This window comes from Taeniopygia guttata, chromosome 3 (assembly GCF_048771995.1).
Source record: "Taeniopygia guttata chromosome 3, bTaeGut7.mat, whole genome shotgun sequence".
NCBI lineage: Eukaryota > Metazoa > Chordata > Aves > Passeriformes > Estrildidae > Taeniopygia > Taeniopygia guttata.
Genome location: NC_133027.1, coordinates 86960089 through 86978830, shown reverse-complemented (window position 1 = coordinate 86978830; position 18742 = coordinate 86960089). Strand labels below are relative to the sequence as shown.

Below are 18742 nucleotides of genomic sequence, written 5' to 3'. Positions count from 1 at the left end.
GTGAGGTTTGAGCAGCAAACAGGGCATTCCGATGAAGGAATGAGAGGAGGGATCTCTTGCCCCTCTCTGGTGGGATCGTGCTGTTGCCTGTGCTCTGGTTTTCTGGATGTGCAGAGATGTCCCCAGTGTTTACTTATTGGGGCTGATGGATGTGAGTCCTACTGCAAGGACACCTACAGGCACAAATCTCTGCTTTAATGCGACAGAATGAGTTTAGATGCTGCATAAGTATTTTAGCAATATTTTCTTTTAAATCTGTAAGCAGGGGTCACATTCCACCTTTAGTTAGCTAAATGGAAGTGCTAATTAAGGCTGTTCTCTGTCAGGTAACTGATTTTATACAATAGGCATTTACATTAAGATTTTAATATTGCCTGTATTTTGTTTAATACTAACTTATTTTTATTTTTAGATTAAAATATTTTAGCACCCTTTCTGTAGGTTGCCTGTAAAATGTTTGATGTTATTTGGGTTTATTAAGAGAGATAAGAGGGATGTTGTTCTATCAGCTGTTAAATATTATTGCATGTTAATCCATATTTTGAAAGTTCAAAGTCTGTGCTAGTTCATGTTTCTCTGTTCTTGTTGCTGTTGGTGCAGAAGTGCTCATATGGAGCATTCCCATTTGTGTGAAAAATAGAATTCAGCTCAGGCTATGCATAGATTGTCAGAAAGATTAAAGTGTGCATCGTGCAATTTTTCCTCTTTCAGAAAGGGGCCTTTGATGTGCTAATGTTCACTTTCTTTTCATGGTGAAGTGCTGGGCATTGTTTCGGGCTGCAGAGCAGTGTCTGCTTCATAGAGGCAGATTCTAACACCCTAGAGCCAAACCTTGCACAAGGTAGCAGCATCTGCAGTGATATTGCTGTCATTGTCCAGGGGATCAGATAGCAGTGTGCCTGCACAGATAAACACCAGGGCAGGCAGTGAGGATAGGTGTTGCCAAAAAAACCAAATATTTAATATCCAATATCCCACTTCTGTGTGCCAGTGTTCCTGCTGTTACACTGTGTCACATGCCGCAAGTCCAGACCAGAAAGCTTGGCAGTGCAAGAGGCACTCACTGTAGCACCTGCCAGACACCCAAAGACAAGGTTGTCATGTATTTCCAAAGTTATTTGGCAAGTGAAATTATTTGGATGGGCTCGTCCTGGGTTGCAGTGGACATTTTCCAGCGAGTGGATAAAATCTGCAGGCTGCTCACAGGACCAGCTTAAGCTGGTAGCAGGGGCCTGATGTGGATGGTGACAGTCATAGTGACAAAGATGTGTGGAGAATGAGCAGCTATGAACAGTCTTTCTTATGCCAAAAGACACCAATTCTCCTTTTGTAATAGACTGGGAAGAAATTACTTCCTGAGTTCCTCAGAACGCAGTTCTGAGTATGGGAAGAGACAGTGTGTAACTGGGCAGGAGTGAGTGGAGCACTGGTTGTGTCCCCGGATTAGTTGGTATTTGAATGATAAAAGCCTTTCTTTTCAAACTGGGTGAAATTTGAGACAGTAAGTTAAAACCTGGAAAAAAAATTGAATACAGGAAAACCTGACAGCAGCAGTCCTGCTGTGTAGCTTCTTCCCCAGGTCACCATCCCTGCATATTCCCCCTTCTCTTCAACCAACTTTGATGCTTCATTAAAAATTCATCCTGTGCTCTGTGCCTTTGGGATACTCATGATCTCCTTTTATACCCGACATGACTCAGCAGTTAAGGATTTCAAAGAACTTTAGAAGTTTAGCTTAAAGGGCAGTGGCTGGAAGCAGCAGTGAGAACACTGAGGAAGTGATGGGCTTCATTGGAAGCTTCCCAGGTTTGTGCTCAGGCTGGGTCTGTGGGGAGGCTGTGCCACCTAGGCACAGTGTCCCTTGGGCACAGGGCCGAGCTGCTGGGTGCACATGCTCCATTAGGGTCCTTTCTGTGATGTGTGGGGCTGCAGACGGTGCTTAGAGGCACGTGCCGGGGAAAGGTCGGCCTGTATGGTGATTTGTGGTCCCCTCACAAAGGAGCGTCTCTGTGCTGGCTGCAGAATGAGACGTGTCAGAAGGGCCTGGCAGGAAGCAGATGGAAGGGGCTGTGTGGAGCAGAGTGGCTGTCACCGGGAGCTCCGGGGTAGGTTTTTGGTAGCCTTGGAAAAATGACTGGAGCAGCTCACTTGTCACCAGTTGCTATCCACCTCTCCTGCCTGTGCTGGCTTGCAGGGACCGGTGACCTTCCTGCAGGATTCCCCCCCTCCCATCACAGCTGTCTGTGCAGCAGCACTGGCTCGCTCATTTGCCATCTCAATCAGATTAATTGTCCATTTTAACAAAGTGCTGCCAAGCTGTGAGTCAGCCGTAATCTCATCGGGGTGGAAGTGGGTGTTCCATAACCCAGACACCTCGGGGATGCAGGAGTGCATAGCCCCAGTGCTTGCACAGCACAGTCGCTCACTGATGCTCTTCCCTAGTGTATCTGTGTGACTCCCCAACCTTGTGAGCACCTGGAGGTCTCAGATGGGCACAGGTCATTGCACCTCCCCGTCGGTGACATGCAGCTTCCTGAGCCCAGCCCCAGCCTGCTCTGCTCCTGCACTGCTCTTCAGTGGCTTTTTAACCTGAATACACGGAATGGCCCCAACTGAAAAGGGCTCCATCAGCACCTCAGCTTTTCTTTGAGACTACCTTGTGTTTTGTCACTTCTTGTTTCTGCCATATTTATTCCAATATGCAGGAGTTTCTCTTTTGCGCTGTTGGGTTCAGCACTTCCATTCCCCTTCCCCTGTATGTTAATATCTGTATACAATATGTACCTGTATACCATAGTCTGGTTTCTGGTCTCATTCTCAGAGACCATGAGGTCTCATTCTCACACCTTTTCAAAGCTTGCTTGAACCTGGCCAGTCCTGAGTGCTAAAGCATGCTGTCAGCTCAGGTGGGAAGCCAACCAAGCAGCCCTCCCCACTGGTCTCTCTCCACTTCCACCATCGTTCCTCTTGTGCTTGGATTTAGAACTTGGTTGTTTAATAGTGTATTGCACCACTCACTCAGGAACTTATCCTGTAATTAATTGTAGTGATAAGACTTCATGGCCACCCTGAGTTACTTAAAACTTATAGGGAAATTTTTTCAGAAACAGTAGAACATTTAGAGGAAGTTAACAGTAGTGAAAGCAATGCATTGACTTGCCTTTTTGTGAAGAAGTCACTTATATTCTCAGTTTTGCCCTCTCTGCACTCACACATCCCACCTCGTAAGTTTAAAAAAAGCAGATTTTACAAATATGCACCAGAATTTACTCTTCTGCAGAAATGGGGAGCCATCACAGCATGCACACTGGCTGAGCTGCACTGTGGGAGTGGAATCCAGTTTCCCTACTGGGAGGTCATTTTCAGGGGAAAAAAATGTTATTTTTTAAATCATCTGCTTTTGGAGATGCCGTTTGGCTGAGGCAGCCGGCAGTGAGTGCATGCTGCTCTACCTGTTGTGGGTTGTCTGTTGAAAGGGTATGTTCATTTAATGGATTTTAAGCAACGTTATTCAAAGATCAGCAGAAGGCATTCTGTGTTACATGAATAAAAGATTTTCCCGTGCTCCTTGTTAACCCTACTATGACAGTCAGTGTCACTGAAGTGCAGCCACCTGGCAGGGTGCTCTGGCCTCAGCTGCTGCAGGACCCACGTGGAGGCAGCGCCAGGTGTTGCCGTGCGGTGCCAGCCACTGGTCAGCATGGCTTGGGTGGCCAGAGGAACCCGCTGGGGGGCACAGGGACAGCATGGAAAGGGACACTGCGAAATGGAGCCCTTGCTGAGCCCTTGCAGCCTCTGGTGCTCCGTCAGACCTGGGAGCTGTTTGTCTATGCCACCCACAGCCCCGTGCCTGGGGCAGCCCACGCTCAGTCCCTGCTTTGGAATATCCACAAATGTGTCAGGTTGATAATTTTAAACCTCTGTCCTCTTTATATTGGTTTTCATTTAAAGCTGGGAAATCCCTGCTGGTTTCTTGCTTGACTTTCTCTAATTTGTTCTTCCTTCCTACCCACTAATCGAGCAATTTCCCAGCTTGTCTCACCACAGCAACAAGTCTGTTTCGTGTTAAGCATCTTGCAAATGGTGTCACTCATAATGGATGTGATAATAAGCCCCAGTTACTTGTCCCTGATTGTAATAAATGTAATATATAGACCTATAATAGACTTGAAACTGAGCCATTTAATGTTAGACACAGAAATAATGAAAAGATCTGTAATAAACTAGAAGGGGCAAAATTACTTTGTGTAATTGTATTTTGTTCTGCTTGTAGCTGCCAGATCATCATACTCTTATCAAACTGACAAGGTTTGGTAACATTTAGTAGGTGATAAAATATATTTATAAATTGAAAAGACTTCTTCCTTAATGACTGAGTTTGACAGTCGATCAGTTCTATCTAAGGCACAGAGGTGCCTCTTTCTGAGATGTCATTCCACTGGCTGTGATTCAGTTAAAACTAAACTAATTGGGCTTATTTTAGGAACAAATTCACTTGGCATGTGCATTTATATTCCATATAATTCCAGGAATCCCTCTATCTGTGTGCTGCTCAGCAGCAGTTCAGTGATGCTGGTCTCCTGAGCACACAAAGCCACCTTAGTGTCACTGCAGTTGTTCCATGGGGTAAGAATCACACTCCATGAATGGCAATGCAAATAATTTTGTTCTAGACCGTATGTAAACAATTTTGTGGCATCTCATTTAAAAAGAGTCTGGCATTATCTCCCCTTCCCCTGTCTCTGGCAATCTAGGTTCAAAGCTGGGAATTGCAGAGGCTGGCACCTTCAGGTTCTGAATAGTTTGGAGTATGGCATTATCCCCAGGAGATTCTCAACTGTACCTTCACCTGGGTACTGCTGTGATGGAGCTTGACCTGTTCCTTGTCTCCAGGTAGACTGTGGAGCAGATCTCGTGTGGCATGTGAACTCTTTTGGTGGCATTTCTGGCTTTAGAATATCCTTGTGTTTGGGGAGAAGAGTGGCAACAAGTGTAAGGAATGTTAAATATACATGGCTGTTAAACTGGAGACACTGCAAGCTGCAAGTCTGTGTATTTGTGCAATGACCAAAGCATAACAGCACCAATTCAAAAACATTTATAACCCTCTGTCTTTTGCTTTTTTAGGCTTTTTAAAAAAATTTTACTATAAAATTTTAAGATATACGTGAATACCAGCAGCATTTTTTCATCAACGGATATAATTCATAAAATAAATTCACAAACCTTGCGGGCAAGTCCACACCTTTCCTACATGTCTGAGTACAGGAGAGGAAGGTGTAGCTGGCCCAGCATGCCCCTGCCAGCAGCTCCTCTTCATTTATGGTGGGAGAATCTCATTGTCCAGCTGTCCTGGCTGCATCACATTGAGATCTGGAGTTTGGCTGGATCTCTGTGAGCTCCACCTGGAATTTCACAGTAGAGCTAGTGTGGATCCCGCACTAGCTGTGCCAAGTGGCTTGTTATGGTCCCAGCATGAGTTCTTGCTCTCCCCAGGAGAGAGGAGTTCTTGCCCTCAGGAGAGAAGAGCTCAGCATCACTGCTCTGGGGCACTGGAAAGGTGGCTTTCAATTAGACCTGTGCAACTCCTGTCCCTTTATCTCTCAGGACTGAGTAGGGAGCTGTATGGCTACTTCCAGAGAAAGTATATTTGTGAGGAATCATACCCTCCTAATTTTCACAAGGTGAAAACCTTGTGCCCAGGTGTCACGATACAGAACTCTTTCATAAGCAGCCTCTCAGTGGTTAGATCTTGGTGTGCCCTGCAGAATGAGTTACCAGTCAGGGCTGCTGCAGCTCTGAACTGGTAACAGGCCATTATGTCATCTTTGTAATTGAAATATTTTCATCCAAGCTGTGTTAGTACAGTGGTAAGCATGGAATGCAGTGGCCAACTGGACCTTGGATGGGCAGAGGGGTGGTTGCACCAAGCAAAATGTAGAGTGCCATGTTTTAGGCACAGTTGTGTGTGGTTTGTCACCTCTGTAGTACATGAGGAACATGCTTAATGAGAGCAAAGTTAATAAAGGGAATGAGGCACAGGCCCAGCTTGTTTTTCAACAGAGCAGGTACAAGCACGACTAGCTGGGAGGAGAGCATTGCAGGGACTCTGGTAGAATTACAGAGCTTTGGATAGGGATGAGCTCTAGTGCTATCAGAGTACAGAGTGGTATGCGAGCAGGGGTGTGACCCAGTGTGCCTTTTCTCCTGCTGCAGAGCGGTTGATCTGTAATGCTACGTGTGTCTGCTCCTGAGGGCTTCCTGCCTGTGGGAGTGCTTGGAAATTAAAATGAAAGCTTCTTGCCTGCTTTATTCATAATAAATGCGAGGTTCTCCCCTGAAGAACTTGCCATGACTAATGTGCCACATACTCTTGCTATCCCAGAGCAGTAGGCGAATGCTTCTGCCAGACAGGTGCTCACAGCACACCTTGGGCCCCGTGCTGCCCAACAACGTCAGGAGCCAGGTGCTGGTGTGGAACTCCCCACAGACAAGCGTGAGCTGGAGCTTTTAGCCTCAGGGCACCTTTAGTACGGCTTTGCTGTTACACTGCTTGACTTCCACAGAGGTACTTTGAAACCGTGTGAGAAACGTTTCTGTTGTTGTTTTGCTGCACTTTCCCCTTTAAAGCAATTAATGGTGACCATCTGCATGGGAGCTGCCGTTTTGCACCATGTGCACTGGGAAATGCTGTGGCAGCGTGCCCTGTGACTTGGAGCACTTGTGGGTTCTCAGGGACCTGAGACCTCCAGCAGTCAGCACCGAGGTTTTTTTGTGATCTTTGTGAGGGACCCAGGTCCTGGTGTGGGGAGGGAGGTGGCAGAGCTACAGGCTCCGTGACGAGCCGCTGGGAAAACCAACGCTCCACAAATGAGGAATCCATTTGCAGACCTCTCTATACTTGTCGGTCTCAGGGAGAATCATGTCTCTTCCACACCAGGGTGTTCTGGGCTCCAGCCATCTCCCCCAGCACAGAGGGCTGTCTGTCAGTGTGATTGGTGGCACAGCGGCAGAAAAATATGCCGCAGAGAGGATGTGCTCTTGGTTTTGGCAGCAGAGAATCATCTGCCTGTTTTGGATAAGGAGAAAGAACAGCAGCCCTGGCACAGGCCGGCCCTGCTCCGCCAAGGGAGCCCTGGCTTCCCTAGCTGCAGTGTGGACAGATGGCCGTGATGAGGGCTGGCTGTGGAGAGAGGGGGCCCACAGACCCCAACAGTCGCACAGCCTCTGCTCACGTGTGTCTCATGTGTTACATGGACCCATTCAAGGCAGGCGTCACTGGAAAGTTTCCATCTGAGATGCTTTGGTTTATAAAAAGCACATAAATCTGTGGTGGTGACAGGTACAGTTTAATTGCACCTGTTTAGTGAAGGATATGTTACTAAAATTCCCCCAAAAGTTCTCGGTGAAATTCGTGCGGTGGTGGTGGTCACTAGACCGTAAATGGTGGCAAGCCCAATAAAGCAGATTGAGTTTCACACCAAAAGTGCCTAACACCAGATTTTAAAAGCACAGTAACTCCATCCTCTTCAGAGCTGGGGAGGACAATTAGGTGCAGAAAGGTCATCAGCCAATACATCTCTGTTAACCTTAGTTTTATGGTTCTGGCTTTAATTTGCTTCGGTAAGTCCCAAACATTTATGCTCTTGTTTTTTTCCAGACTGCAGTTGCAGTGTTCAGGAGCAAACCCTTTTTGTGAACCATCTTTGGGCCCTATGATACAATCAGGAGGAAACTGAAATAGATGTTCTTGCACTGAACAGTAAATTCAAGGATTTTCTGCAGGTCTCTCTAATTGGATAAAGAAGGAATTGGCATTGTGAATGTATAGCCAGCCTTGATGTCCGATGGGCTGGAAAGAGCTGTCTCTCTCTATATTTTGAGCTTCTCTGCTGGCTTGATGCCCCGAAAGCCCTTCTCTGGGTGGGCTGCACATCACAGATGGGAGCTGCAGGAGGTCCATGCCAGCAGGCCACATTAGGGTCCCTCTGGAGCCGCAGGAACAGGCGTTGCAGCAAGTGCTCTCCATAGGCCCTGGTGGTGTCTTGGGTGCCAGTCATGGCACTGGTGCCCTGTGGTGTTGGCACAACCTGTGGGCCATGGAGAGCAGCCAGGCATTTCTCCCCAGCCTGGCCACAAACACTCCTGTCTTTTATTTGCCTGCTGTGTCAGCAGAGCGCACTTTTCTTTCCATGTATCGGTGACACTATATAAATACTGCCAAAATGTTTTAATTTTCAAACAGTAGTGTGCGGCAGGATGGGCTGGCCATTACCATCAGCAGGAGTGGGGCCCTGAGAGCTTTGCTTGAGGTCAGCATGGAGTTAAGGTTAATAAGCAAAAGTTCTGTATTTTCATGATCTGCTTGAGTCATCATCTTTATATTCCCTTGTTTCTCAACAGGGCAGTTTGATGGTTTGGTGTTGTGTTTTTGTGCAGGGAGGGAAACAGTGAGAAGATCCTGACCCTGGGATGGCTTAGGTCACCTGCAGAACGCAGATTATGGGGAGTTTGAAGGGTTTTCCAGGCCAATATGTTTTAAACTGTGTGTCTGAAACTGGCTGTGTTGTAGAGGTTAAATGTAGAAGTGATGCTGGTGGGTGAGAGCTGAGTGCTGGCTGGTATCTGCCTTTCCAGTCAATTTTCAAAAGCTTCTGCCTTTTGTCTTCTTTTGCATCCTCCATCTGGAAGGACGTCTTGTGTGTTTCACTTTGCAAGTCATCCTGCTGCTACAATAAGATGTTGGGGTTTTTTGCAAATAGCTGTTGTTTACATTTTAATATGTTGGGGTTTTTTTTTCAAACAGCCTTCAGTGTGTGGTTGAAATGTTAAAATAATTGGTATGCTGATAAAACTCTACTAGAAGCTCATAATATTCAAATAATGAGATTTGATTGCTGTATTCAAATAAGACTGAAATTCCTGCTCTCCCACAGTTTTATATGTCAATATATATCCATAATTCACACCTTGTCATGGATATCAATGTCATTATTTAATATGAAATAAAAATAACAAACCTGTTTGTGTCTGTCTAAAACATTTTGCTCTGGAGTTTTGCCTTGGCAGAAGCAAAATGTAAAATAATGAAGCCGTGGAGGGGTGGGTCAAATTGCCATACATATTAAAAGAGGAGCTTTTGATCAGCTTCTTTGAGGGTTTGGTATAACTCCATTTATCTGCAGATCTCAGGGGACGCCCCAAGCCCCCAGATAATGGGGACTTAGTTAATCAGGGCAGCCAGCTGTCCAGCTTTCTGCTGGGGTAGGGTTCAAGCTCACAGCCCATCCTCTGCATCCAGGCCTGCCGCAGCAGTTGATTTGTGTGTTCCCTGCAGTGCTCCAGCCCTGAGGCTGCACTAGGAAAGGCAGCCAGGCACTCGGGGCTCCCTCCAGGCTCTGCTCAGAGCTGAGGGGTTACTGATCCATGGTTGGATTTTAAAACCAGTAGTGGCACTTGATCTAAATTCTGCTTGGTGTTGGGGGCACCTTGGCGACAGATGGGCTCTGCCCAGAGCTTGCTGGAGAGCTGTGACACAAAGGTCAGGTTAAAGAGGTTCAGAGTGAGGTTCTAATGTTTGTAACTCAGTGATATTTCATGGTTGGCTCTTAGGCTGAAGGCACAGCATGTGTCCGTGGGTTGGCCCTGACAGAAGTATTGCTCCAGAGATTTTTGGGATAGACTCATTCCTACAGAGCAACAAACAGGAAATCTTGTGATGCTTTTTTTACAGAACCGAGGTGTTTTTCAGAAGGTTTTTTTACAGCTTGTTCATGACACCTCCACATTCAAATTTCTAGCTCCTGTAAAATTTCAGCCGACTCTTTCTTTTTTTAATGAATCCAGACTGTTTTCCCAAATGTGCGTGAATACTGAGTCAGAGATAACAGGGAGTTTAATTTCACTTTGCTGCAGTCACTTAACTCTCTTTTGATTAAGCTGTGAGTACAAACAAGCACGGGCATCCTGCTTGCTGCCTGTATTGCAGGAGCTGCTGTGCTCCTGCTGCTCCAGAGAGCCCAGGAGAGCACGGGGAGTGCCAAGCCAAGGTGACTGGTAGGTGGAGCTGGGGTGTGCAGCACTAGGCCTGCCCTAGGGGTATCTGCACCCACTGCTTTTGGCTTTTCAGCATGCGGGAGAGGTACTGAGCTGGGGTTTTCCTTGCGTGCCTCCAAAGTGCTGGTGGATCTGCAGGGCTCTCCAGATCTTGGAGAGTTCTTCCTCAGCTGCCTCTCCTGTAGCTGCTTAGCTGTTCGTCCAGGCGGTTTTTCTGAGTCTTTTGTGTGGTGAGCAGCATCCTCCAGCTCATCAATAGGATTTTACCAGGTGCAGAGCAAACCTGGGCAGTGCTTCTGTGTCGCACTTATCTGAAGCAGGCAGCCCCGCGCGGTGCTCGGGTGTGCTGCTGTGTGAGATGCGGAGAGCCGTTCGGGACCCAGCTGGGCATTATCAGGCAGAGCCTTTTCTCATCCCCCCAGCCTGGTTGGAAGCCCACGAGCAGCCCCGGCTGGGGCCGAGCGATCAATCGAGCGCTGCCGGCCGGCCCGCAGGTTCAGGTGTCGCTAGCCCCCGGTGTCGCTGAGCCCTTTCAGCAATTTGTCACGGCCGGGCCCGCTCCCGTTGCGGAAGCACGTGCCAGCTCCGTGTCAGTGGGGCCGCTGCCAGACGGGCGCGCAGCCCCCGCCATCCTCGGGCGGCGCTCGCCCGGCCGCACGCTCCACACGGCCCTGGCAACAGCCCAGCGCCGAGGAATCAGCATCTCCATAATGAGGAGTGAATGGCATCCATCAGTCCCTTTAGAATTGGGCCCAGGCGTGTGCCTCCTCTCCGAGGAAGTTTGGCAGCCTATTCATTAACAAGAGTCATCAGGAGTTCAGCCCATAAAGGGGAGGCAGCCCCGCATGCTGCGGGCTGGCGCTGTCAGGAATGCGTTCTCCCCGGCTTCAGGCAAGGCAGGAAAACTGAGCAAATAACGCTGTCAGCAGGTGCAAACGCTGAAATGCTGGCTATTGATTTTCTTTCTTTAGGCTTCCACGGGAAGTTTATAAGAAGATTTATCACATATCAATCGTTCTCTGGGAGCGTTAAATGCAAAAGTTTTCCTTTCTTTCTCTTCCCTTTGTTGCCACCACGCCTGCAGGAACTCGCAGCGCAATGAGAAAGTGCTTTGCTTATTCCCTTCGAGGTCGACACCAGACCACTGTCTCCTGGCTTTAAGCACTGCTTTTCTCGGATTTTTTTTAATAGTGTTTCAGAGTGGTTTTGTTAATGTACTGCAAGTCACAAATGGCACTTCAATATTAATTAGTAATGCTTTTCAATTCTAAATACCCTCACCTGCATTCTGTTGTCACTGGTGTTATTCTCTTGGTCCTAATTTCTAAATTCAGCTCGGCCTTTGCTCCCACTGAACAGCCTTGCGGAGCTCGAGTGCGTTTCCCCATAACAGAAACACAATGAGGTGCTGGAAACTTTTGTTTTCACTGAGGAAACGGAGAATGAGATGTCATCCTGGTTCCTTCGAGCCCTAATTCATAAAGTCATACATGAGGCTCTCCAGCCCATTGTAGGTTTGTCCCAGGCGTTATCCTGTTATTAGAAGTGTATGATTCACCTTCTGAGCAGACAGAAGCTGCACACAAAAGGGGAAGATTTGCTTTCTCTGCTGTGAAAGGCTGCCACAAGCAGGGGTCCTATTAAGACAGCTGGAAAGTTGCTTCAGCTTGTTACGCTTGTAAGTTTTATTGGTGACTGGTTTTTGATTACACATATGAATGCTGTGTGTTCCAGGTTGCTGAGTTTTAATTAAAAGGCAATAGTCTCAATGTTAGCTCGCTTTGTTGTCTGCATTATTCAGGCCATAATGCATGCAAGTTGTGGGCTGGGTTTGTCCACTGTGCATAATTTATTTGGGATACATAAGGTTGCATCTTCTAGCACCTGCCCGAAATACAACCGTCACGCTTTTGGAATTGGTTTATTGTGCTTAATTTCTTCTAAGAAGTCCAGTGATCAAATGTATGTGGGGGGAGGGGGGTGTATCCCTCTGTCCTGTAGCTTTTTTCTCCAATCTAGTTACTTTTCTGGTCATTGGAACAGGAATATTGTGTGCCAGGAGCTTCCCATAGTGCCATAGCCTGTCTCTGATGGTGGGTTTTGATCTGGGGCTTTGCTCCTGTACTCAGCAGCTCCTAGGTCACAGCTTCTGAGTCAGGAAGCTCAAGAGGTGTTATCCTGAATTTCCATGCCTGAATGTATCCCCTCCTTGTTGCTCCCATTCAGAAATGTTGGACAGCTCTGGTCTGGTTCCCTGCCCATTCCAGCCTGGTCAGTGTGGATGTGGGGCTGGGGGCTGGTGTTCAGGGATGCCACGGGACAGCCTTGAATTCTGCACACACCTTTCCTTAACAGGGCATCGCAGCTACGAGGAGAGAGCTCTGTACCTTGAAGCCATCATCCAGAACCATAAAGAAGTGATGACGTTTGAAGATTTTGCGGCTCAGGTCTTCTCTCCCTCTCCCAGCTACTCCCTCGGTGGAACTGGTGAGTTCTGCACATTATTCTTCTCTGTAGCCCAAAGAAGCACTTGAGCAGCAGATGTACACCTGTTTTTTATAGATAAATGCTTGCAAATTTAAGACAACTATTCTTCCCCTGAATCAACTAATGAATATCAAAAGGAATGATGACATTAATTTTAATTTGTTTTGCATCAGAGCTATTCACACTGCTCCTTTTTTCAGCTATCCTGTTAACCTCCAACTCCAGCAAGGTTAATGAACTTTCTCTCAGTGATGGGCTCGGGCTCATTCAGGACTCCGGGTTCTTGCTGAGCTGGGAATATGTTGTTCAAAAGTGAGGCCTGAACTGGGGCTCACTTATCAGAAATAGTTTCTCGCAGGGGAAGCTGCAGTTAATGCTAAATGGGGATTATGCTGCTGAGCTACCAGGGTTAGGGATTAATGCACAAGAAATGCAGGAATGGGGTGCTGTTAGGGAATCGCAACAGTGTACAGGATGCAGGCGTGTCCCTTCAATTCACTGCAGGCTGCCCTGCAGCACCTGGCCTGGAACCTCTGCGGGCTTTGTGATGGGGGTGTGCATGTGTGTGTGGGGGTGTGTGGTGTCTCTGCGTGCACGAACATCAGTGCTCATCAGTCATCTGCCTGCTGAGATGTGACAGCATTGTACCGAACTCTGGGAATTTATTCCTCATGTGCCTTGTGGAGGGTTAGGTTAGTGTGCAGTCACAATCACTGTATGGCTGGTTTAAGTGAACCTCTTCTGAAAGGGAGCTTTGGCTCTGAAATGCACATTTCTAGTGCCTTCAAAATGTGGTTTTTTCCAGCATCCAGAAAGTATCTGGTCACCGTGTGCTGGACTGTCTAAGATTCCTTAATCTATCATTGACGCTCCTAGGGTGACACTGGCACTTTCTCATCATTCCCTGCTTCTCTTTTGGACTGTTGAATAGATTATTTCCAACCTGTATAAACGTTGCAGGACATCTGCTGTATTTCTCTTTAGCCTGACTTGTTAGCAGATATCTTCCATCTAAATTGAAACACTGAAGGAAGAAATTAAATTTGCTCACATAAATCACTTAGGAATAAAACCAGCCGTGCAGCATTGTCTGGAGTTGCTGGCTCCAATCCTGGCGTGCTTGGAGCTTTGTGAGGAGATAAGAGGCCTGTGCTGGCCTGGCAGTGGTGGCCAGGAGCAGCAGGCAGAAGGCTTTGGAGATAAGCACTGGCAGGAGGGGGGAGGAAGCCGGGGCCATTTACATAATCGCACCTCTTGTCCTGGAGAGGAGTCAGGGAACATGGGATGGATCTATTGATCTCTGCTGAACTGGAATACTAAACAACGCTAGGAAAGCTTATAACTTAAAGCTTTGATTAATGTTTTCTACATTAAAAAGTAGAACAGCTGTGCATTAAATTCTTTTATACACTTTGCCAAAAGTCTGAGACAAAAAAATCGCCCATTTCAATAGGAGTGTGGTAAGTGCCCAGGGCTGGTTGTTAGCACTTGAATCATTTATCTGTCGACATATTAGCAAATAGAAATGTAGATATAGTGATCTGTTGTAAACGTTTTGCTCTGTGCATAGTTGTGTTTCATTTTCATGCTGTTCTTAGCACATGGTGTTGTGTCACATGTGGTTTGAGAGGGCAGACCCCCTCTGCAGCCCCACTTTCTGAAGGATAAGCTGCATATGCCAAACACATTTAAACTGTTTCCCAGTAGCTGAGGATTTCAGAACACTGTTCAATCAGGAGTACCCGGGTATAATTTCATTATTTTAATTGCTTTTAATTGCAAACCTTCCCCCAGTCAGATCCCAATTTTCAGACTTCTGAACCTCAGAAATAATTTCCTGCTCATGAACTGGAGGCCAGCTATGACTTCTGGCATCAAATCTCCGCTTCTGACACATTACCTGCTGATTCTCCTGCATTTTTAGTCAGTGATGATCAGGGGCAGTGTCAGCTGTGGCCATGGGGATGTGTTTTCCATCAGATGCCCCTCAGCAGTCAACAGGAAGGCTGGATGCAGTCCCAGCAGCACTGCTGTTCCCCACCCAGGCCTGCTCCAGGCATAGATCCACCTGTCCTGCACCTGCAGGAATCACATGTCTGCCACTTTGGAATACAGGGGGCATTTTTCTATGCTGAAATAGAAAAAAGGAGTCAGGGAGCAGTTAATAAAAATAAGCACTTTTCCCTGAAGGATGGTCAGGCACTGGCACAGACTACCCAGGGAGGCACTGGGCTCCTCGTATCTGGAAGTGTTCAGGAGGTGTCAGGACATGATCTTGGGGTGATGATGGTGTTGTTGGGTTGGCCACTGGACTCGTTGTTCTCTTCCACCTTGATAATTCTGAGATGCAAGGAGCCGGCACAGGTGGCAGTACAAGCCACAGTACAAGCAGTACAGCAGTACTGCTGATTCTGCTAACATAAACTGCTCAGGTAAACTTATTTTACCTGATTAATTCTAATTTAAAATAAAAGATTAATTCTCATCTGACCTGATTCTTACAATGCCTGTCAGGTGTGATCCTATCAGTGCTGCAATTGCATGTGTGCAGCAGAGAGGGTCAGGGAGTACGAGTGCTGCTTATCACCGTGCAGTGTTCTCAGGAGTTACCACAGCACAGGGAGAAATCAAACACAGCTCTCGGTGACATACTGAGGTATCACTGACTATGAGGTAATTCTTGGAACTGGATATTTTTGCATTTTCTGATGCTGTCCCTGGGGATGTATCCCCAGACTCACGTGGGATGTGGTGTTCCTTCCCTGGCTTAGTCTCCCTGTCACCAGTCTTGTAGGTGCTGCATTTTCTGCAGGAAAATTGTCTAGTTGATCTCCTTTGCTGTTTTGAGGAGCAGAACCTTAAACTTCCTGTATGGATTACAGATAGCCCTGATACCTTTAGCATTGAAATTGCAGCCTCATAGGCAGAATGGCCATCCCCAAACTCATGCAGGGGATGTGCAGATTAGGAACAAAAGATGGGAATATGGCCCTTTGTTGTTAAACTGGTGCATTACATGCTGTATTTTAATTAGGCAGGGTTTGAGAGGCAGCCCAGGAAATCCTCCATAATCCAACGCTATTGAATTATTCTTTCCCTCTGCAGATTTCTCTCCTTTTAGTGGACAGGCTTTAAGCTGCTGTTCTTGCTCTCTCAGCCAAAACCAGAAACAGTTGTTCAACAAAATACTTGTGCATTCTTTAAAAAAATTGGTGAAGCTGAAGTGGGCAGAGCAGCACCCCGACTTCAACTGCCTCTGTGGCACCTTGGGGCTTTGGTCTGTTTTTGTGTAAGATCAGCAGCCAGAAGCACGGTGTTAACCTTTGGAAGTGAAAGGGGCCGCTGGATATTCCAGGAGAACTCTCCAGTCATGGCTTTCCTACCACAAGGATCCTGTCCGAGGGGCTTGTGCTGGCCATGGCAGGTTCCTGCATTCCAGGGAACCCCCTAGCGGCTGGCACCTCAGGGGTTAATGGGAACGGGGCACACTTGACTGCTGAGGGGACTGATCTAATCACTGCCATATCCAAGTGCATCTGTTCACCATGAGGTCATTCTTGTGCATGCTAATGACTTGGAAAATAAAGCACAATGCTCAACGTTATCAGGGAGGATATACTGTAAATCTTAGGCTTTTTTAGTTGCTAATTGAATGGGCAGAGAAAGCATCTCGGATTCTTGTGTTCCAGCTTAATGTTTTTAAAGAATCCTTTTCAGTAGGTCATCAGAAGAACTGTGCAGGAAAACTTGGACATGTGGTATCTGTTGGTAAATGGATTCTTAAATGAGTATTATGGCATTGCCCAAGCGAAACACTTGAGTCAAGGAACTATTGAGGTTTTCAGCATTCCCTGGTTTTAAAGCCTTGGGAGCTGTGCCTGCTGATTTACATAAAACTGAGATTTTGCAGCCTTTTTGTTGCAAAGGTGACACATGCTTTTCTTTTGTCTCTGGACTTTTCTTGTAGAAAATACTTGAATGTACAGCAAACAAGATCTTTATTATTTAGTGGTTTATTTTAAAGCACTTTTTTTGCTCAGTGCTGAGCTTTAGCTTTCCCACTTTAAAGCAAAATAATTATTTGAATTGGACATACAGAGTTAAAATACATTTTTGAGAAAAAAAACAAAACAGAGTAATTCTTGTTTTAAACAGGACTGATGGTTTGGGGTTTTTTTTCGTAACAGTAATTGAGCCAAGGATTAATTTTGCTTTAGTTTCGTTTTCTGGGGTTTTTATACTACTTTGGGGTTTTTGTCATTTTATCTTTTTCCTTGGAGCTCTGTAGGGTGTTTTGTCAGATTTGTGTCCATGGTCTGTCTGTATATATACATATATATATATATATATATATATATAGTATTTTTGCCTATTTTCCTGCAAATATTAAAAACATACATATCTGAAACTGAGTAGCTGTGCCATGGTATCGGAGTATATGCAGTGTGTGCCAGGGGTTGGGTTTAATCCATGTGTCAGTGTTGCCTGAAACTGAACAATTTATTTCTAATATATAGGATTTAGGAAATTCTTGACTGTCCTGCTTACTGGCAGAACAGGGAATTGCTGCTAGCACGGACCATGTGTGAGGTTTGCTGGGCATGATGCTCAGGTGAGGTGGGACACTGTGCAGCCCTTGGTGCTACCATGGTGGTGTAGGTTGTCCAGGCAGTAAATAGAGGGAAAGCTGAGGGAAGTGGAGCAGAGGAGCCAGGACAGTTACCATAGGAGGCAGGACTCCAGGGCTTTCTCTTCTTCCTCCTTCCCTGTGAGGACTATTCAGGATGAGGTATGGTGACCTGTGGTGACCTGTCTGGCTTCCCGTGTCTGTTTAATCCAGGTAGTTCCTCATCCTCAGCAGATTGGAGCCTGCTGCAGTTGGGCTGCCCTTGGGAAGTTCCTGCAGTGGCAGGAACACAACAGTGCAGTTCCACCAGCAGATGTGGGAGCTACTCCTGCTTGTGTGCTCTTGATTATCAGTGCTCTGCCCATAATTTTCCTGCCCATTTGGCAGGGCTGCTGCTGTAGTATCCCCACGAGGGTCAGGAATGGTCTGGCATTAAGCAGGGCAGGGTCACAGGTACCACAAAGTGTTGGAGGCAGCAGCTCTGTCCCCTCATCCAGCTGCTTGTGGCCAAACAGGCTGATTGATGCAAGCGTATGCCCAGGAGCCTAGGCCTGGCTCCAGAGGGTCCAGATCCCTGCAGAGCCCTAAGGAAGTGGCTGTCTGCCCAGTGTGCTGGGGCTGTCCCTTGTGCCACCACTGAGGATGGACAGTCCAAACTTGTCCACCGAGGCTGGGCAGGTGCTGGGACTCCTTCCCTCTCAAGCCTGGTGTTCCCCTCAGGATCTCCAACAGTGGCGGGGGTGAGAGCCACATCAGGGTTCTCAGCCTGGTCCCTGCCTTTTCCATATAATTAATTGGCTCAGAGGGTGCTCCCCCAGCTATGCTCTCCAGGAGAGGAGGTGGTGAGGGACAGCTTAGCCTAGCAATCAGCGCTGGGATGGGCAAAAATATGAGCTTGATGGGCCATCTCTTCTGCTGGGTGACAGCTCCAGCTGCTCGAGCTGTCAACTCACAGAACGCTCAAGGCAATATGGCCCCTTCGTATTTTCCCTCTGCACTGAGGCACTGGCAGAGACCTGCAGCAGAGGCAGAGCAGAACTGGGGCAGAGCCATCCTGTGGCCTCATGCTGAGGGTTTGGGCTGCCCTACCTGTGACACCCACATAACCCCTAGCACTTGGTGGGGTCCCCCTGCCTGAGTTTGAGCCTTGCAAAACTAATCAGCAGCTGCTCCAACTTGAGAGTAATTAAACTTCAATGTGTACATTTCAAGCTTATTTCTGAGGCGCTCAACCATGGAGGCCCACAGTGGTGCCAGGTACTCCCACCTGAGCTGGGAGATGTGGGTGCCATTTTAAGGTCTGTTCTGCCCCAGTTATTAACCTGCAGTGTCAGATTCTCTTTACTGTGTCACTTACAGCTTTCCAGGGCACTGGAGGAAGTGTGTGGCATTGATTACCCAGCTTCAGTTATCTATGGGTTTTTCTATGCAGGCTCAGGATGCTGCTTATAGTGTACTTGGAGCCTGTCTCTGGGAGCTGGAAGCAGGAACACTGTGCAGATTTATGACAATGATTCTCTCTGGAATGTTATTATCTTTGCATTTATTAGGAAGGAAAACAAAGATTTCCAC

General features: G+C 47.1%; 1 protein-coding gene across 11 annotated transcripts in view; it reads left to right on the top strand.

The window, feature by feature from the left end:
* RALGAPA2 (Ral GTPase activating protein catalytic subunit alpha 2) overlaps positions 1-18742 on the top strand; it is a 96227-nt gene that overhangs the window by 72448 nt on the left and 5037 nt on the right. For 9 of the 11 annotated variants that reach the window (XR_012055185.1, XR_012055184.1, XM_030268642.4 and 6 more), the window contains one exon: positions 12422-12543. Coding sequence is in view for 7 of the 11 variants with exons in the window: in XM_030268642.4 (XP_030124502.4) it covers positions 12422-12543 (122 nt within the window). In the remaining 4 variants the exon portion in view is untranslated. Of the gene's footprint in view, positions 1-8439; positions 9041-12411; positions 12544-18742 lie in introns of those variants that run through there. The other 2 variants (XM_072927324.1, XM_072927325.1) reach the window with 2 other exon arrangements.